The sequence below is a fragment of the Gymnogyps californianus genome, chromosome 4 (genome assembly GCF_018139145.2).
Source record: "Gymnogyps californianus isolate 813 chromosome 4, ASM1813914v2, whole genome shotgun sequence".
Classification (NCBI taxonomy): Eukaryota; Metazoa; Chordata; class Aves; order Accipitriformes; family Cathartidae; genus Gymnogyps; species Gymnogyps californianus.
In genome coordinates, this window is record NC_059474.1 from 66,512,524 (window position 1) to 66,530,284 (window position 17,761).

Below are 17,761 nucleotides of genomic sequence, written 5' to 3' on the forward strand. Positions count from 1 at the left end.
GGCCTGAGCCCGCAGGGACGGATCCGGCCGCCCTGCGCCTGCTTCTGCAGTGCGGTCCTGCCGGCCCCCGCCCCAGCCGCGGGCTGCGGTACCGCTCGGGGCTGCTGCGGGCAGCCGGCGGTGCCAGCGCCGTGCTCAGCCTCTCTCGCCCGGCGGCTCGCAGGCGGCGGCACCGGCTGTTCCGCTCGCTCCGCGCTTCCTTCCCGGCCAAAGCGGGAACTCACCGCCCGGCACCTCCGGGTTTGTTGTCTAGGGAAAGCAAAACAAAACAATCCCTCCCGCACAAACCGCTTCTCCTTCCTTCCTTCTGTAATGAACGGATGGCATCTTGAAAAAGAGCGTTTATTTGGGGGCCGCCTCGTGCAACTTCTTTCCTAAAAATAGCATCACAGGTGAGATGGCGCCAACAGGGCTGACCCGTGATTGAGAAATAGTTCGGATTCAAAAGCAGCCGTCAACATTACCTCCTTTCTGTGTCTTCAATAACTGTCACCCAGAAATATTTTAAAATATTGATATTTAGTTCCTTTTTCATACTCAGTTTTTGTTTTTCATAAGGACAGCCGTAGGCAGGCAAAGTTACTCAGACGGCAACCGGGGGCTGTGCTGTGCCGCTCAGCAGCTGAGTAGCGGGTCGGGGAGCACCGTGAGCACCCTAGGCAGCGGTGGGAGTAAAAACCACCCCAATAACAAACCGCACTAACGGGGTGAACGAACCGCAGCCTGAAAACGCCTCAGCCAAACTGCTCCTTGAGCACACGCTGCAGCCGGGGGCTGCTCGTTAATACCCGGCTGCGTTTCACCAGTTTCACTAGGTCTCATCACAAGCGCTTCACCGCCTCGTTGCAGATAAAGCGACTACCAAGTTAAATAATAGTAAAAGAGAGAGTAGCCGCCGAGCCAGCGCGGGGATGCGGTCGGAGAGGAGCGGCGAGCAGCCGGCCTGCGGGCCGGGGCAGCGGAGGGCAGGGAGCGAGCAGGCACCCGAAGGAGGCAAAGCCGCGGGAGAAGAGCAGCTCCCGCGGAAACCCCGCTGGGCCTCGGGGAGGGAGCCCGCGGAGCCCCCGGAGGGCGGCAGGGGCAGCGAGTGCGGAGGGGTCCCGGGCAGCGAGGGGCCAAGTGCCAGAGGAGGCGGCGGGCAGGGGGCAGCGGCGGCGCAGGGGCGGTGGCAGGGATGGGCTGAAGTCGCGACGGAGACCCCGGTCACCCAGAGCGGAGGCGAAGAAGAGGTATGAATTAAGAGGTGTACGGAAGGAGCGTTGTCAGAAAAAGCCGTAGTTGGTTGTTTGCTCGTTCGAGGCGTAGGAAGTACGAGTGCTAGAGCAGCTGCGCCTCTGAAATTCGCGTCGGCTGGAACGGTCCCAGCATATTTGAAAGGAAAAAAAAAAAAAAACCCAAACCATGAGAACACCTAAAATTAAAAGGTCCAAAGTGCTTTGGCATAGCAGGGTCAGATATTCTTCAAGCTGATGAGACGGAGACCCGAACTGCAGCTTGCTGCACCGTGCCACCTGCGGTGTCCAGCTGTGCCCCGGGGGGTGCCTCCAGGGAAGGGCTGGCTCTGCCCTGCCCTGCCCTGCCCGGGGCTCGTTCAGCCCTCCAGCAGCGGGGACAGATTCCAGGGACCCCACCTTGCCCAGCTTTTGCCCCGGGAAGTCATCGTGACCGGGAGAGGGGTCTGTCTGAACTAAATAAAGTAATCGCCTTATTTAGCAAATAAAATGCTTTGCCATTACCGTATGTTCTTCATTGCAAGCAAGCAGTCGGTTACTTTCTTAAAGTGATGGATAGGTATTTAGGCACCTTTTTGTTGTAGCAGCACTGCGAAGCCACTGAATCATTTGTTGCCTGCCCTACATGGTGGAAAGGAACTGAGCCACAAAAGCCTAATGTTCTTCTGGGTGCTAATTCCAACTCTTAATCAAGATCTGATTACCAAAAAGGAAGACAGACCATAAAAATGCTATAAAGATTTAAAATTTTTCTATCTTGCCCATAATTCACACTACAAATGTGTCCATTATGGCGTTCACTCTAGCAGGAAAATTGTGATGTTGTTGCAAGATTCCCTACAGCAGAGATCTTGCCAATGATGATGAATAATCCCGGTCCATATGCTAGCTCTATACAGCTCTATAGTACCAGCATGCTCTCATTCTCTTTCTGCTTCCTCAAAAACACGGAATATCTGAAGAACAGTAAAAGCTAATTAAAAATAGTTAATAGGTTAATCAGACTCGGTCTTATATTTATCTAATGCAGAGCACTGATTCTTTAGTGATGTAGCTTTGAGGCATTACCACGAGCCAAGAAAATGAATCAGACATTTAATGGAGATATGGAAACGGAAATTTCTTGTAAGACTACAAAATCGCAAGCCAATAATACACTAAAATATAATAAAGTTATAATTAAAATTCCACGCATGAAATGCCATCTTCTGTGTCCTCTCACTAGGCGATAAACGGGGGCAAAGCTGGCCAGAAAATTTTTCAGGAGCCAGGCCTTTGGATACATCTCACTTGCTTTTTAGCATTCTTGTCCCAGAATGTCTGCCTGCAGACCTCTGGTGACAGCCAAAAGCAGAGGCATCACTTCGTGGGCGACCCCACTGTGGACCCCCTGGTTTGCTCTTCAGAGTGCCAAGGGCCATGAAACGCTGCCAGCTCTAGCTGGGGAGACGTCAGCCTAGGACTGATATCGCTTTGTGTTACTTATTTGGTCTGACCATGCAGGAATGGTTTCTGTGGGTAACAGCTTCCCCTTCCCAGCCGGTGGTGGATGCCGGGAGCTCTGCCTTCTCCAGGGGCTTCCAGTCACTTCTGAGGACACAGCCGTGTCACTTTGCTGCTCTAACGCTGTGGTCCCCACATCCTGGCCGAATTTCTGTTTCCATTTACACTGAAGTGTATCCAGAATAACTGGGAACGGAGGCTGAGACTGTAATGAGACTGAGTGGAAACAGGACCTGGTCATTTCCTTTTTAAAACAGCTGCAAGGACAAGGACAGTGTTGCAGGCTGCTGCTTACAGTCACCTCTGTTGCCATTTCAATATTTCTTTTGCTTTTCGTAAATGCGATGTTCAAGCATTTTCTGTATCCTCAGTAAGGCAAAGTATTTTTCTCCTTTCTGGAGCACTGAAAATATTTGATGCTGGAGCAGAGTAGTTACTTTTACTTTTGATTTGTGATCGTCGGTCCAGCCTGACCCCTGCTGGGGGAAAGCCAGGAGAGGATTACAAGTACAGAGTGTCCGTCTGTCTGGGATCCACAAGTCCACCAGAGACCATTCCTGGCGCAGCCCTGCTCCGAACCCCTCTCCCACCCCCAGGCCCATGCCCTGCTCAGGCTCTGCCCTCACTGCACGCTCCCACCTCAGCAGTACAAGCCTTACCTGAAGTTTGTCCAGCTTACATCTCCAAAGACTGCCCACCACCTCCGTTGTTACGCTGCAGTGTGAAAGCGACATATATCTATTTAATGTGGCCACAGAGGTCCGCTGCAGGTGCACCCAGTGCTCCGCTGGCATCCTGGCTCCGAAGCCCTGCTAGCAATAGCCGTGTGGCGTTACTGATTACCAGGTCTCCGTTTATCCTAACTAATTAGTGCACAACAGATTTCTCAACATTGCCATGTTTGTCTCTTCCTGTGTGGTGCTACCGAGAGCTGCAGCCGGCACGGATGTGCCCGTGATGTGATGTGGCATTCAGACAAGGTACTTCCCTCTAGCCACATGCTTGTGAGGACTGCAGTCCTTGCGGCAGGGATAGCCCTTCTTTCCAGTGGAAATGGGAGCAGCAGCGCCAGGGACTGCTGCCGCCTCTGCCCACCTCAGTCTGCAGCGTGATTGCTTTTGAGTGGCCCGCTTCATTTCCAGGTGGGCTTGGGGAACCCCATGAGGACTGGACGTTTGTGGCTGATCAGACACAGGCAAAGAAACTATTTTAGGAACCTGCTATTAACAGTCATGCTGAAATGTACATGTCGTAGGCCAGATGTGTAACAGCAGGGACAAGGAGCACTGATGATCCATCTCCCTCATTTATCTTTGCCTGAGGGCTGTGAAGGTGCCACCCTTCCAAAGTTACCTTCCTTTTTCTTTCCATTGTGCATTGCTGCACAGAAATTTCCCCATTGTGCAGTGTATGTGCACATGAGGTGTGGATTAAGATACCAGTTTAGACCCAACAGAAGTTCACCCATCATCCCCTCGTCCCGGTCAGCCAGTCGAGCCACCCAAGCACATGCAGGGCAGTCAGTGTCCCCACAGCTGCGGTTGTTGGGTATGGGTCCAGGCACTACCCTAGCATTTACGTGAGTGCTTTCTTGATGTGGATAACCAGGTATGCTGTAAGGCTAAAACTAATGTCTGGCTTTACTTCGGTTTCACATTAACAGCAAAAATGTATGGAAATTTAACTGGCATAGCTGGAGCTTTTATATAGTTTCTTTCACTCTGTGAGACAAATATATGTACGGCAGGCCATCGTTGGCTATCGATCTTTAAGCAGCCCCCCATGGAAATCAGCAGAGAGAGCTTTGCTTAGAAATTGTTGGCACAGGATGGTCCAGTGTCAGGGAACTGGAAATCGTTAAATTGATGATCTAAATGGGGATAGGAGGGAGAAAGCAGTGGCAGTAGCTATCATTATGTGCATATTTTTATGATTTTTAGAAAATCATATTTCAGCATTTTCCATCACTTCAAAGGCTGACAGGGCTGCATTGATTAGCAGATTCAGACTAAATGATAGAGAAAATTACGGAGTGCGGTATACTTCGTAACACGACTTCGTTTAAGAAAAGATCTTGCTTGCTTCGTTTCAGTTTCAGCGTAACAACACGTCGAGAGGCATCAGCGGCGTGCAGGCGTAGGGAGCGCTCAGGGAGCAGGGCTGGGACATGGCGTGTCTCGGGAAGCCCCAGGCGGTTCCCCGGGAGCCGGCGGGTTCCCGGGGCTGCAGCCGGTGGCCAGCGCGGTGCTCGCTCCGGCAGCTCCACCTAGCGAGGAGCGCTCTCCCCGGCCGGCGGTTCTGGCTCTCCGCCGGCTCTTCGGCGCTGGAAACCACAGCGCTGTGTCCACAGGGCGAGGCAGGTCCTCCCTGTCTTCCCCATCCTCCCTAGTCCTGGTCCCACCAACCCAGGCCAGGGGTCCGACGGAGGCAAGCTCTCCTCCAGCCCCGCAGCGGCAAGGACCACCTCAAGCACCCGGCTCTCCTGGCTGAGCCTCCCGAGGAGCAAGGCTGGAAGAGAGAAGCCCTTCTCAGGGAAAGGCACGAGGAACGAGGTGGAAGCTTGATGCTTTCAGCCTCTCTCTTATAGCCTGCTGAAAAACCACCTCAACTGGTCTACAGGGGGTTTATCTCAATAATGAACTTTACCTGAACTGCCACCCCTAAGCTCTTTGCTTGTGAATCACCATAACGCACTCAGGTCACACTGAGTTTCCCTTGCTCCAAGCCCTTGCCTCACGTCTTCTCTGAACCCAGGCGGGCTCAGCAAGGCCCTGCTGTCTTGGCCATGCTGGTCCTGGCCTGGCACAAACCAGTGACAAGAAGACAAGCGGCCAGTTAGTCTCAGTGTGCGGACAAACATCGAGGGGAGTCACTACGCGCTGCCTGGTCCAGTCCCTCTGCCCCAGCAGAGCAGCAGAGCAGACCCTGTGCTCTCCTTCTCACCACCGTAAAACCTTACCATGTCACATCCTGCACAGAGGCCGGCTGCTTGCTTTGTAACTTTATTAGAATATAATGAGGGAGGATACAAACCTATTTGTGTAATTGTGAAGGACATGATGCTTCTGCCTGCCCCACGCCAGCAGAGGCTGCTGTGCAATAACGGAAGGGGCAGGAGCATCTCTTCCTGGATGGGGCCAGGGCTGTAGACTGCACCATTGCTTTAGGTGTGCAACATTGCTTTCCTTGGGATTTGCTGGAGGAGAGCAGCCTGGCAGCAGGATGAGCAGCAGGAAGGAGTTACTTCCCTCCCGTCGATGTGTGGCACCATCCAGCCCTGCAAACTCCAGGTCACCTTACTGGCCCCAACAACGGCATGGGGTTTTGTTACAGGGGCTGTGAGTGCTATGCCATCCAGAGCTGGGGGGCACCTTCAGAGGCCTCAGGGGATGTGGTGGCTTCTGCCAGGCTCAATCCCATTCTCCAAGGGAGAGGATGAAGTGCCTTGTGCGACAGAGGCAGCTGGCCCACAGCTGCTCAGGAATGCCAGGCTGGCCCTGCAGCCGTAGGGAAGCGCAGGATGGCGGGATCTGCTCTCCAGAGGTGTGATGGGGAAGGCAGGGAGAATCCTGCAGAGCCTGGGAGCTGCTGAGGGAAGCAGGAAGACTGATGGTCAGATTTTTCTGTAATAAGCTGAATCCTTAGGAGAGGAGGGTTGTTCAGGGTTTTCTTTTTTCCCTGTGCTTTCCTCTCTCTACTGAAGGATAGGAGATGCAGACTGCTAAAAAGCCTGCAGCCAGAAGGGGCAATTTCCTACTGTGAGAGTTTGAATCCAACTTCCCACCTCAGTTTGCAGTGGCATTGCCAAGGACTCCTGGGATAAAGCATGCTGCCATTTCTTGCCCCACAGAGGAAACTATAATTTTTCTACAGGCTTCTCAGTCATCTCTACCGGCTCCCACTCCTCTTCACATTCACGCTTTCCTTCTCGTCTGTCATAACCAGTGGTGTCAAGAGGAGTTGTATTCTGCAGCTTGCATGAACTTCTAGTGGTACTGGGGAGAGGGCAGCAGGGAATGCTTGGGTGCAGTAAGATACCCAGGGTTTTTGTCTCTTCTACCTCCAGGCGTGTTCTTGATGCTTTGCTATTTTGAAATAATTTCTTCCAGTACTAGCTTTGGTTAGCTGTCATGGTGGCATGAAGGATGCTGTTCAGAAAGCACCTTCTAAGTGTGTTGGTACAGCAGCTGGCTGAAAGTGAGTCTTCTTGTACTGGCAAACAGGGCATTTCTTTAGTTTGCAATTGCATGAAAAAAACCTGGATCGAAGAGTGAGTGAGCGAGCCTGAACACATGGTTCTAGAATTCTTTCTCTTGTTTTGGCTTTGCACTGCAGGCTTCGGGTAAGCAAGCAGCCGTCTGGCACAACAGTAGAAGCAGTAGAAAGCCACTTGCTGTGGTTGCTCTTCATTCCCATTTCAGCTCTTGCTCTTCCGGCAGTACCTGACTGAGGACCAGCCAGTTTGGTCAGAGCCCCAGAGTGAGCTAAAAAAGCTAGGAAGCAGAACTGGTGCCTCTTTTGGGCAACCAGTACCCGATCCTTCTGGTATTGCAGATCCCTCCTTCACCATGATCTCAGCACAAGGCAGGCAGCCACCTGAGGGGTTTGGGAGACAGGTAACAGGCTGATTGACCCCAGCTTCCTTGGCCCATTTAGCACACAGAGCATATCTCTAGAAGAAGCTGTCTGTTCAGGATCAAGTGCTTTTCCAATACATCTGGTACCTCCAGGTAAGAAAAAGAGGTATAAGAAGAGCTTGCCAACAGCTGCCCCTGTGTGTGCTGGCAACTTAGGGAGGAGAGAAGCGAGATCAGGAACAGGAGTGCTGTGGCATCCATCCAAAAGTCACTAGTCGAGAATTGCTGAGGGTCTTTCAACCACAATCCTGAAAACGTAAAAAAGAGAAGAGGCCTTGAGTCTTTTGTAGCTCACGTTTTCTTCGCTCTTTTTAGGTGAGGGGAAGACACTTCTCTCAACCTGTATCCCCCTAGTAAAGAGCTCAGGGTTTCGTGTAACACAGTTCCAGTCCACAGGGTTTGGAGAAAGATGGCAAAGATGCCAAAGGTATAACCAGTTAGTAATTTCTAGTGTATTTTTATGACTATACCACTGGAAGATAACTCTGAGAATTCACCTAAGTGAATATGTAGGAGCACCTTTGTAAAGTACAAAATGTACTTCCATCTGAAGACTACCACAACAAAATGGCAGCAAACCAGGACTTTACAGGGCAACCTTTCCAGATCGTGACTGTAATATTTGGCTTAATTGCATCCTGCCAACTGCTCGCCACTTATAAAATACACTCCAAGTGTGCCATAATGCTCCGCCTGTCCCTTGAGATAAGATAGTAAGATGGTATTGCTGGCAAAACAGAGTGATATTTCATAAATTGCTAAAAATCAATGGTGATATGCCTGCTTATACCTTAGATGACCTTTTCTTATGAACTGGAAAGTAATAGGGTGGGTAATACTAGAGTTCAATTAAAGGAAATTACATAACACTTCTTGAAAGCAGTATAAAAAGGAGGGGAGCAAATGCAGTGACAGAAAGCAGAGACAAGCGCAAGCTGTGCTCCGTGTACCACAAATCGAGTAAACAGTAAATACTTCACATGGAAGTGTTACTCTGACCTGCGAATGGGAGAAGATGTTGCTGAAACTACAGAACAGCTTTTGCCTCGGCGTAAGAAGATGGCAAAATACCCACTGAGGGGACTGAAGCTTGGCCTCGTACCTGGCATGTGGGGGAGCACGTGTCTGTTACAACAGGATGAAATGGGGATTGCTCATAGTGCGGTAGGAAAGCCCCTTCCCTGAAAGCCCAGCCATCAGAGAGCTTTGTGGTCTGCTAGTTACATAGAAAGAACAAGAATGACCTGAGACTGAAAAGGGAAAATAAAGTTTGGGCACAAGCACAGTCCCCTTGAGATCATGCAGAAGGGATTATCTCTTGCAGATGAAGGCTGTTAGATGCAGGCACTTGTGGTGTTAAGGCTGGTGCCAACCATATATATGTTAATATAAATGGTCTCCACCTCCAGTGAAACCGCTGGGAAGCGCACTGGGCACAATGAGTTTGGTTGGCCAAGTTTCTCCTGTCAAGGAGGTTTTGCCAAACAGAGTGCTGGGGGCTGTGCAGGAGGCAATAGGTCTCCTCTTCTTCCCTCCTGCCCTGCCCGCTGCAGGCTGTGGGTTAGGGTTCCTGACCTTGTCCTGTGACGGACCAGGTGTCCCAGCACCCCCTGAGTCTCCATCAGGCTGGTACCACTCTGAAGGTGCTGGTGAGCTGCCGCGCGGCAGCCCCAGATATGGGGTCACCCGAAAGAACTATTGTATATCTAGTGAGGCCTTTTTAAAAGCATCTTATAAAACTTTACGGAGAGTGGTTTGCTCTTCAGTCCTGCCCAAAACACCCAGAGAGTAAGCTAATTTCTCCAAAGACTTTAGACTGAATTTGGTGGGGAACAGCTGATCCTGTCAGTGCTACTTTTCGTGGGACTTGTCTAGAATGGAGCCAGGTCCTCTTCTCTCTCTGGCAGTCACTTGTGTTTTGACAGAGCGGTGCCGTCAGTCCCTTTAAATGATCCAGTGATTACCCCTTCAGCCTTACCCAGCTGGAGTTGCAAAGGTATAGTCTCTACCCCTGGCATTAGCCAGTCTGTTTCCTCATCAGGCTTGTCCCCATCTTTTTCCATGCCCACACACTCCTTGCAAAAGGTACCCCTGCCAGCAAAGAGTTGCAAGCTGATAGATTATGGTATTCCAAACAGAGGTTTGTATTAAAAAAAAGGATCTACATGGATAATATAACATATAGTGCCTGTGAGATTGCACAGAAAGTGTGTGTTGCAGATTTATGGCATGTTCAGACAGCCGCAACAAGTAAATTCAAGAACTAATTTCACCTCTTATATGAAAACAACAGCAGCTTGCCAAACCCTCACCGTGTATGAACCCTTTTTTGGGAAAAAGCAAGAGCATCCCAGGGATTATGGTAGGAAGGAAGGATCAAGAATAACTTAGTAGCTGTGCAATACTCAGCCGCTTGGACCAAACAGAAGGTGACAGCTGCCTGGGGCAAAGGTTTCTGCAGCCAGACCTTTCACAGTGGTCGCTAGATTATGTTCCTCAGACTTTGGTGCTTAATTTGGAAATAATGAGGTCAGTTTGTTTTGTTGTTTTGTTTTTTCTGGCATACAAGTGGCCTACTTTATAAAGTTCAAACGTGCGAGTAGTAAGCAAATAATTCTCAACCATGAATACCATGGACTATGATGTTTTTATGCCAGACTAGCAAATGTAAACAGATTACATGACATGTTAACTAAACACAAAAGAACAATTCAGTGCTGACAGTGGATTTAAATTACTAAAATATAGATATGTATTCTCTATTCAGGATGCCCTGGCAAAGCATCATTGGCTTTCGACCCATGTTAAAGCCAGCAAGACTGTATTAGAGCTCATGCTGTATTCATTTAGAGGGGGAAAACCAGCCTCTTGACTGACTCATACACTCCTATATTCCAGTGCAGCTTTGCTTTTTTTTAGCATCTGAGTCTAGTGCTTAGAGCTGGAGGAGGATTCATCTCAGAGCGCACAGGTTGTGTAATAATGAGCTTCTGACCTGGAATTTCAGCTTCAAGCGTATCCCGAGCACCTGGGCTCCAGCACCCTGCTCCCACGCACCGCCTCAAGGCAGCGCCAGGCAGGGTTTGCAGCTCTCGGTTTTGTCAGGGGAGCACAGGCTATTAATAGCTCATCTTGTGCTTTGGAGAACAAACACTCAGCATGATCTGAGGCTGTTGTATCGCTGTTCTCTGCTTCTTTCTGGCTTGGGGTTATCCTCTTTATAATGATCTAGGGATGTGAAAAGATTATAAATTGATTAAATGCAGCACATTACAATATCATTCATAATTAATATTATCTGAGGGGGTACCGAGCCGTTTTTGACATCGTTTGACATTGCTGTCTATGCTGACCGGTAGGTATCAATATTTTCCGCTTGTCTCACTTGTTCTGCACATTTGTAGGAATCCATTTTAAAAACCCAAAAGCTGCAAACAACTTCTGATTCTGAGACTGCCAGTAATAGGGCTCCTCAGTGTTATGTCTGCAGACGTGCCGTTCTTTCCAGCACGCGTTTTCAGCCAGGTACCTTCTGCTCCTCAGCCTCTGAGCGGACAGGGGACCAGTTCCTTCCCTTTGCTTCTGCTGCAGCAGCAACGAAGCAGCCCTGCTTTGCTTCTCTCCTGCACAAGGAGCTTTCTGTTGGTCAGGGGAGACAACAGCAGCCCCTAGCCGGCTGCCTTTCTGTTGGGAGGCTGTATGCAGGTTATGTAAGTGCTTTAACGCAGGGCTTATATAACTGTTTTAATGTCAGGGCTTTAGTTTTGTGTCTGCCTGCGGAGAACTCCCCCTTCTGTACGTAGGTCGAGGCACACAGCAGAGAGGCAGCTCCTGGCTAAGCAGGCAAGGCAGATCTGCCTGCTGTGGATAACTGGAGTGCGGGGCAGGGGGGAGCGTGGCCGTGGCAGGTGATGTGTCTTAACTTTGGGCACCTGGGGAAAGTGCAGGGATGTGCTTGTTAGGGGCTTTCCCGCGCTGCAGAAAATGTTGGGCCAGGTCGCTGAGGTTTGGGTTGTTTGCTGGCAGCTTTGAGCCACTAAATTCATGTGGGAATACAAGGAGAAGGCAAAGGCAAGACAGAGCAACAAAAACCTCCAAGGCCTCACACATCAAGATACTGAACTTCCATACAAGAGAGGTGATAATATTTGCGTATCAGAAAAGTCAGCGGCTGACATGCCTACCTTTGTGTGCAGAGGATGTGGAGGTTTCTGCCACACCACGCAGGGTCACAACGATTGGACAAGTGATGTTACATTCCAGCCAGTGTAGTTACTTGCCCCAAAGGAACCTGAGTAACAGAGTGTCGACTTGGAAAATTCCCATCCGACCAGTCTAACCAGCTGTGATTCAAGAGACACACTGGGCTCCCATGACTGCAAGGGGCTGCGACCGAGAAGCGGGACAACCACGCTCCCACGCTCTGCTTGCCTCTTTCCTCTGGGTTGGAGAGACTTGAAACAGTTTGCTGCGATACAGCTGTTTTGCTGGGCCTCCTCACATTTCTGAGTGCTCCACGGGTGAAAAGGTGCGTGGCAGCAGCAGGAGCAGCCGGCTGGGAGAGAGAAGGAGCGAAGCTGTGGCTGGGTTCCCGCCTGATCCCGCCAGAGCCTGGTCCTTGTTTTTAATTCTGTCTCTCCTGGTGGCCCTGCCCAGAAGATTGCTCATTCCCACACCCCACTGTCACCAGTTGTTCATTGCTTGCTCTCTTTCTTATTCGCGAAATGCAGTGACTCATCTTCTTGCACTCGCCTTGCCTCTGCTCATTAATATGTTTCCAGTACTTCACCTTTTCCTCCTTTGCCATTATCATTACTTTCTTCCATCACACCATTTGCTAAACAAATGTTTTTTCCTCTGAGCTTTTCTAGGTGAATTCTTTCCCCCCTCACTGTTTAGGTTAAGGATGGAGCAAAGATGTAGGACAAATGGAGGCTCTTACTCCTCTCCTGGATGGGACATAAAGATCTGCTTAATGATCTTTATGCAGGTATTGAAGCATTGTCTCTGTCTTGTCGACCACAGAAGGGCCTTTTCTGTGGCAAAAGCTTAGCATCTAGTCATTCTCAGCCCTATATTTGTTAGGCCAGGTTTACCAGGAAGGTCTATAACAAGGCATGTACTTCTTCAGCTAGACCCAGCTGCTCTATGGTGGCTGTAGGGCAGTTGGTGTCCACCCCACCCCAGGCTACTGACCTGCTTGTGGGATTTGTGCGTCAGGGGAAACAGCCTGGATGTCTGCTCGCTCTATGCACCACAGCCACCACGGGTGGCAAAGCTGCACAGATCAGACAAACCACTTCTTTTTTTCTCTGTGCAGAGAAAATAAATTTTTATGCTTTCCTGTAGACAGCTAGTCCCATTGCAGGGCCAACAGAGTAAATGCACGTCTTGCGCTTGAAGTAAGGGAAACTGTGGTTTCTTCTGAAAGCTTTGCTGGAAAAACACTCGCAAGGGAAAACTCAGTAGTAGAAACATACTGAAAGAAGAGAGAGTGGAAAGGATGCCTTGTTACCCATTGGGATCCACTCTGCACCCAGCTCACCCTGTATGATTTAGGTTTGTTCCCTGCTGGGGAACTGTTTCCCACCCCTGCATATTCTGAGGAAGGAGAGCTGAGTTTTGACTCCATTTTCCCCCATAATATTTCACTTATGGAGAAATAAATTTTAAATTATACTTAGTAAGACTGAAATGTTGGAGAATCCAGGCCATATGGCTGTATCACTGATTTGCAGTAGGCTGCCGCTGTCACCTTTGTCCATAAAAGACCCGACGGCAGAAACTGTGCCTCTCTGGCCTGTCTGGTCTGGCGTTGGGTCTCTGGTTTGCCCTCTGCTGGAGCAGCCCTGCTCTTAGCACACCAGATTTTTGCACGTGCTTGGGGACGCTGCAGGCATGCTACCTCCTGACACTGTCACCAGTGCACGGGTAAAACATTTCACAGAAACGGCTGTTCTTCCTGAACACCGGAGGGTCCGCGCTTCTTGGCAGTGAGGTTGGAGTCGGTTTATCAACGCCATAATACATGTCCACTCACAGCAGCTCGCTCTAACTTCCTGAACCGCAGCGTTGTCATTAAAAACATGCCGAGCATACCTTTGGAAGGACATAATAATAATGTTGTTTACATGACAAAACTAAGTCATGAAATAAACCCAATCAAGCTCAGTGAAACCGGTCACCATAGGGATAACGTAAATGACAGCAGACGTGGCTAGACACTGCCTTGCAAGAGGTGCTGGCCCTGTGTTTTCAGACACAGTAAGCCAGCATGCGGACACCAAGGTGACATCTAGACTGAATGTCTTCATGGGAATGCTCTGGGGTAGCCGGCTGTTGCCATGGCCAGACTGTCAGTAGCCATACAAACATGGTGGAGCTGGACGGGCACTCCAACAGGGCAGCAGGAGGAATTCAGCAGGCTTTGGAAAGTGAAGGTAGTGTTTGCTCTCCTGATCACCCGACAGCAGGATGCTAGAGCTGAGAGGCACTCCAACACAGTCATCTGAACTGGACAGAGGGCCAGGATAACACCAAATTGTAGCAAGTCACAGCAGACGAGTGATTTCTGGACAGCTCGTCAGGTCACCATGTTCAGCAGGGTCTGCTTGTCCCTGCACAGGGATGTGTCCCGCTTTGCTGCACACCCAGGCCTGCCCCCCATGTCTCCCACACAGGTGCAGCTCGGGTGAAGAAGGTACTATGTGCCTTTCACACCCACCCTCTGCACAGCTCTTGGGGTAGACTGTCTAGTAAACAGTGGCTATTTTGAGAGGGAGGTAGAGCTGACAGTGTAACATCTGCTACAGAGCATGTGTAACTGCCCTTGCAGAGCATTTTTCTTGACTGTGAGTTTTTAGGCAGATGCATTACGTTTCTGTACAGGCCGGTGGCACAATGCTTGGCAGGGCGCGTGGCATCGGTGGGGCAGGAACGGGGCAAGCACCAAACCTGCCTTTTTAAATGGACATACAGCAGGTGGGCATAAGTATCCCACAGGAAAGCAAAGCACTCCACAGACAACCAGTGGTGCCTGTGTGGGCTGCAGCATCAGCATCCACAGGTGTCAACACAGAGCTGGTACCACGGCTGTGCAGAGCTGCCTGCCCCCGTCTCCCTGGGGATGTCACCGATGGACTGCAGGCACGCAGCGTGCCGAGGCCACTCGGACACCCGGGAGAAAACAGCCTTGAGGTCCACGCCCGTGGTGCAGGGGTTTGCGGGGAGGCACGGGAGGAGGCACGCGAGGGGGTGGCGGCCCGGGCGTGCGCCGCTGTTGCGGGTGCCCACCGCACCAGCCATCCGGCCCCTGGCCGACGGGAAGCGCCGCCGCGGGCGGGACCGGGCCGGGAGAACGGCGGCCCGGGCCAACACCGGGCCGCGCCGGTCACTGCCCCCCCTCCGCTACCAGCCGTCGGGCGCGGCCCCGCCCCTCCCCGCCCCCTGCGCCGGCCGGGGGCGGGGCCAGTGTCGGGGGCGGAGCACCAGGCGCACCTGGGCGACAGCGCCCCGCCCTCTCCGCCCTAGCCGCCGCCGCGGGGACGCGGGCGCTTCTCCGCTCCCGGGGCGGTGGGGTCCGGCCGCGCCCCCGAGCCGTGGCGGCGGCGGTGTCCGCAGCGAGAGCGCCCCCCTCCCCCGGGGGGGGTATAGCGCCAGGCTCCTCAGAGGAGAAGGAGGAGGCGGCGGCGGCGGCCGGGCTCCGCGGCGCGGCCTCCGCGCCCTCCCCGTCGCGATCGGCCCGGCCCCGCCTGCTCGCCGCCGGGTGGGCGTTGGGCTCCCGCGGCGCGATGTCGGCGCGGCGGCGGCGGAGGGCGGCCGCCGAGGAGGAGGAGGAGGAGGAGGAGGAGGAGGAGGAGGCGGCGGCGGAGGAGGAGGAGGCGGCGACGGGTAGCGACAAGGTGAGGGCGCGCGGCCGGGGACCGTTGGCGGCCGTTGGGGCAGGTGTGCGGGCGCGCGCCGCTCCCTCTCGTCTCCGCGCGGCGAGGGGAGGGGCGGGGGCCGGGAAGCGGCGCTGCCTCCCCCACGGATCGCCGGGCCCTGACTGCGACGCGCGTGGGGCGCCACGCTGCGCCCCCTGCCTCGGAAAGAAATCTTGCCCGGCCCCTCCCCGTGCTGTAACACTGCTGTTCGTTCTCCGCGGCGGGAGCAGGGAGAGGGCGACGTGCCAAGCGGCCTCAGCCGCCCGGTGCGCGGGGGTTAGGGGCCCACGCGTGTCCTGCCCCACTGCCATCCCCCCCTGGCGAGGCTGAAATGGCAGCGTCCGGTTTCCTCTCCGGGCCCGCAGCAAAACCTCAACGCCGCTGACCTGTCAGGCTGCGTGTTGTAGCTGACCCCTTTGCCGAAGTAGCTGGGCCAGGCAAAGAGCGCGCTTCAGCGTGGTTGGGCCAGTGTGGCAGCACAGAAACAAGCGCGGAATGGTGATCTGCTCCGGTTAAAGGCTGTGTCAGCGCTTCCCCAGCAACTGTTTCTGTTTTATGGCCTTTTAAGTGATAGGCATTCACCTCTGGCCCGGAAAGGACTTACAGTATGACGTTTCTGCTAAGGCAAGAGATTTTTGAAATACTACGTCTATGCATCAGGTTCATTATAGTGGCAAAACAGCCACAGTGCTGTTCTTTTGTTTGCCGCGGAGTTAAGGCTTATCTCTACAAAAGCTAAGCACATCACGGTTGCTAATTGTCTGAATAAAATGAAAGAGATGTTCTCATTTTGGTAATTGGAGGAAAAAAAAAAAAAAGCTTTCTGATTGCTAAATTGAGTTTGCAATACATGGTGGAGGGCTCCTGAATCAGTGACTATTTAAACCTGCATGGACGTCAAAGTTGCAGAGTGTGCAGTCTCCCTCAGGCGTTGTGGCAAGGAATCGGAAAGTGAAACTCAATAGTTTTTTATTCTGTGCTTTGATTGCGTGAAGTCAAAGCCAATGAACTTGAAAATTTGCAGTACTGTGCTGCATTGAGGGCTGTGATCAAATAAGGTAACGTTTAGACTATAGCTGTGCAGAGAGTATGTCTCTGTAGATGAGAATTAACTTTTAAACATGATTTCTTGTAGCAGTGTGTTCAAAAGCTGTTTTTCTGTGGAGTTGTTCAGGTTTGCTTTATTTTGTAGGCTAAGTTCTTTTCTGAAGTGCACAGTGAGCTGCCTTCAAAGAATTCTTCCCATTCAAAGCCTCTACTCTGCACCTCAAAAGGGTGCACCTAAAACTTGCTAATATTATTTTTGGTTTACCTGCGTGACTTCCAGAGAGGAAAACACTCTTCTTGCCTATAGGCCTACTGCACTTTTGCTTTAGCTGCTCAACAGTCTAGTGTTTCATCTGGTTTCAGCTGATGTTGAACAGAACGGACTCTGCTGCTGTGTATGCAGCTAGGATGTTGGTTACAGGAGATGAATTTCAATATGCATATGTTTGTGATGATTGCTTGAACTGTTAGATATGGAAAGCCTTTTCTACCAGACAGAAGACTTTTTGATGGATTATTTGGGGGACCCTCCTTGTTCCCATTAGAGTTGTTCAACCTATCTGCGATGTGCACAGCACCGGTGACTAGTGCTAATGTGTGACTTAGTGTGACTAATGACAGCGACATTAAGGATTGATTTTACATATTAAGCTGTCTTTAGTGCCGTTGGTAACTGTAAAGATAAACCAGCATTTTGTACTGAGTTTTCTATCAGTGGGTCACAGTTTGGGTCTCTGTTTTGAATAAGAGTACGCAGGTAATGTCTGCTGTAGGTGATTTGATGGGAAGCATCAGGTCGTCTGGATTCACAGATGCCACATTATACACCTTCTCAGATGGTTATTTTTCTACTCTACCTCTTGCCTGATCTTTACAAGAAATGCATAGCTTATTGTCCTTTGGCTATCTTGAGATGACCTATTTGGCCTCATAATTGTGTATTTGCACCCAAAACTTGTTCTTCTGTTCATAACTACTCAGAATGGCCATGATGCAGTGGGTTTCCACTGCTTCCTAGTATGCAGCTCAGAAACATCACCCTCTTCCTCACTTGTAAGGCAGGAGCAAACTTGGTTGTCTCCTTTCATATGGTAACTGCTTTGTGCTGCTTCTGCTCTTGTTGACCCAATTAATTCAGACTTCCAGATACGTAAAGGCGACATGCTTTAAAACACCTTGTTTGCCGAAGTAGAGAAGCACTCTGTGTTTGCTGAAGAACTCCACAAACACTAAATATGTCTGGAGGGTTTTATCTTATGTACTTTTAGTCCAGTTTTCGGTATGTAATCTGATACTTTTCATGTTACATCTACTATGTCCATAGATGCTAATTTCCTACTGAATTTAAGTGAAGCTGTTTTTTTTTCTCATTTGCATGTTTTTTTACCACTGACTGGAAACAACTGGTAGCCATTTCTAT

The 17,761-nt window shown here is 51.1% G+C and overlaps 1 protein-coding gene across 1 annotated transcript in view; it reads left to right on the plus strand.

Annotated features, from left to right (window-relative positions):
* The first annotated feature begins 15,162 nt into the window (after positions 1-15,162).
* Positions 15,163-17,761, plus strand: part of CDS1 (CDP-diacylglycerol synthase 1) — a 37,096-nt gene continuing 34,497 nt past the window's right edge. The window contains exon 1 of the mRNA XM_050895794.1: positions 15,163-15,273. Coding sequence (XP_050751751.1) covers positions 15,163-15,273 — 111 coding nt within the window. The remainder of the gene's footprint in view (positions 15,274-17,761) is intronic.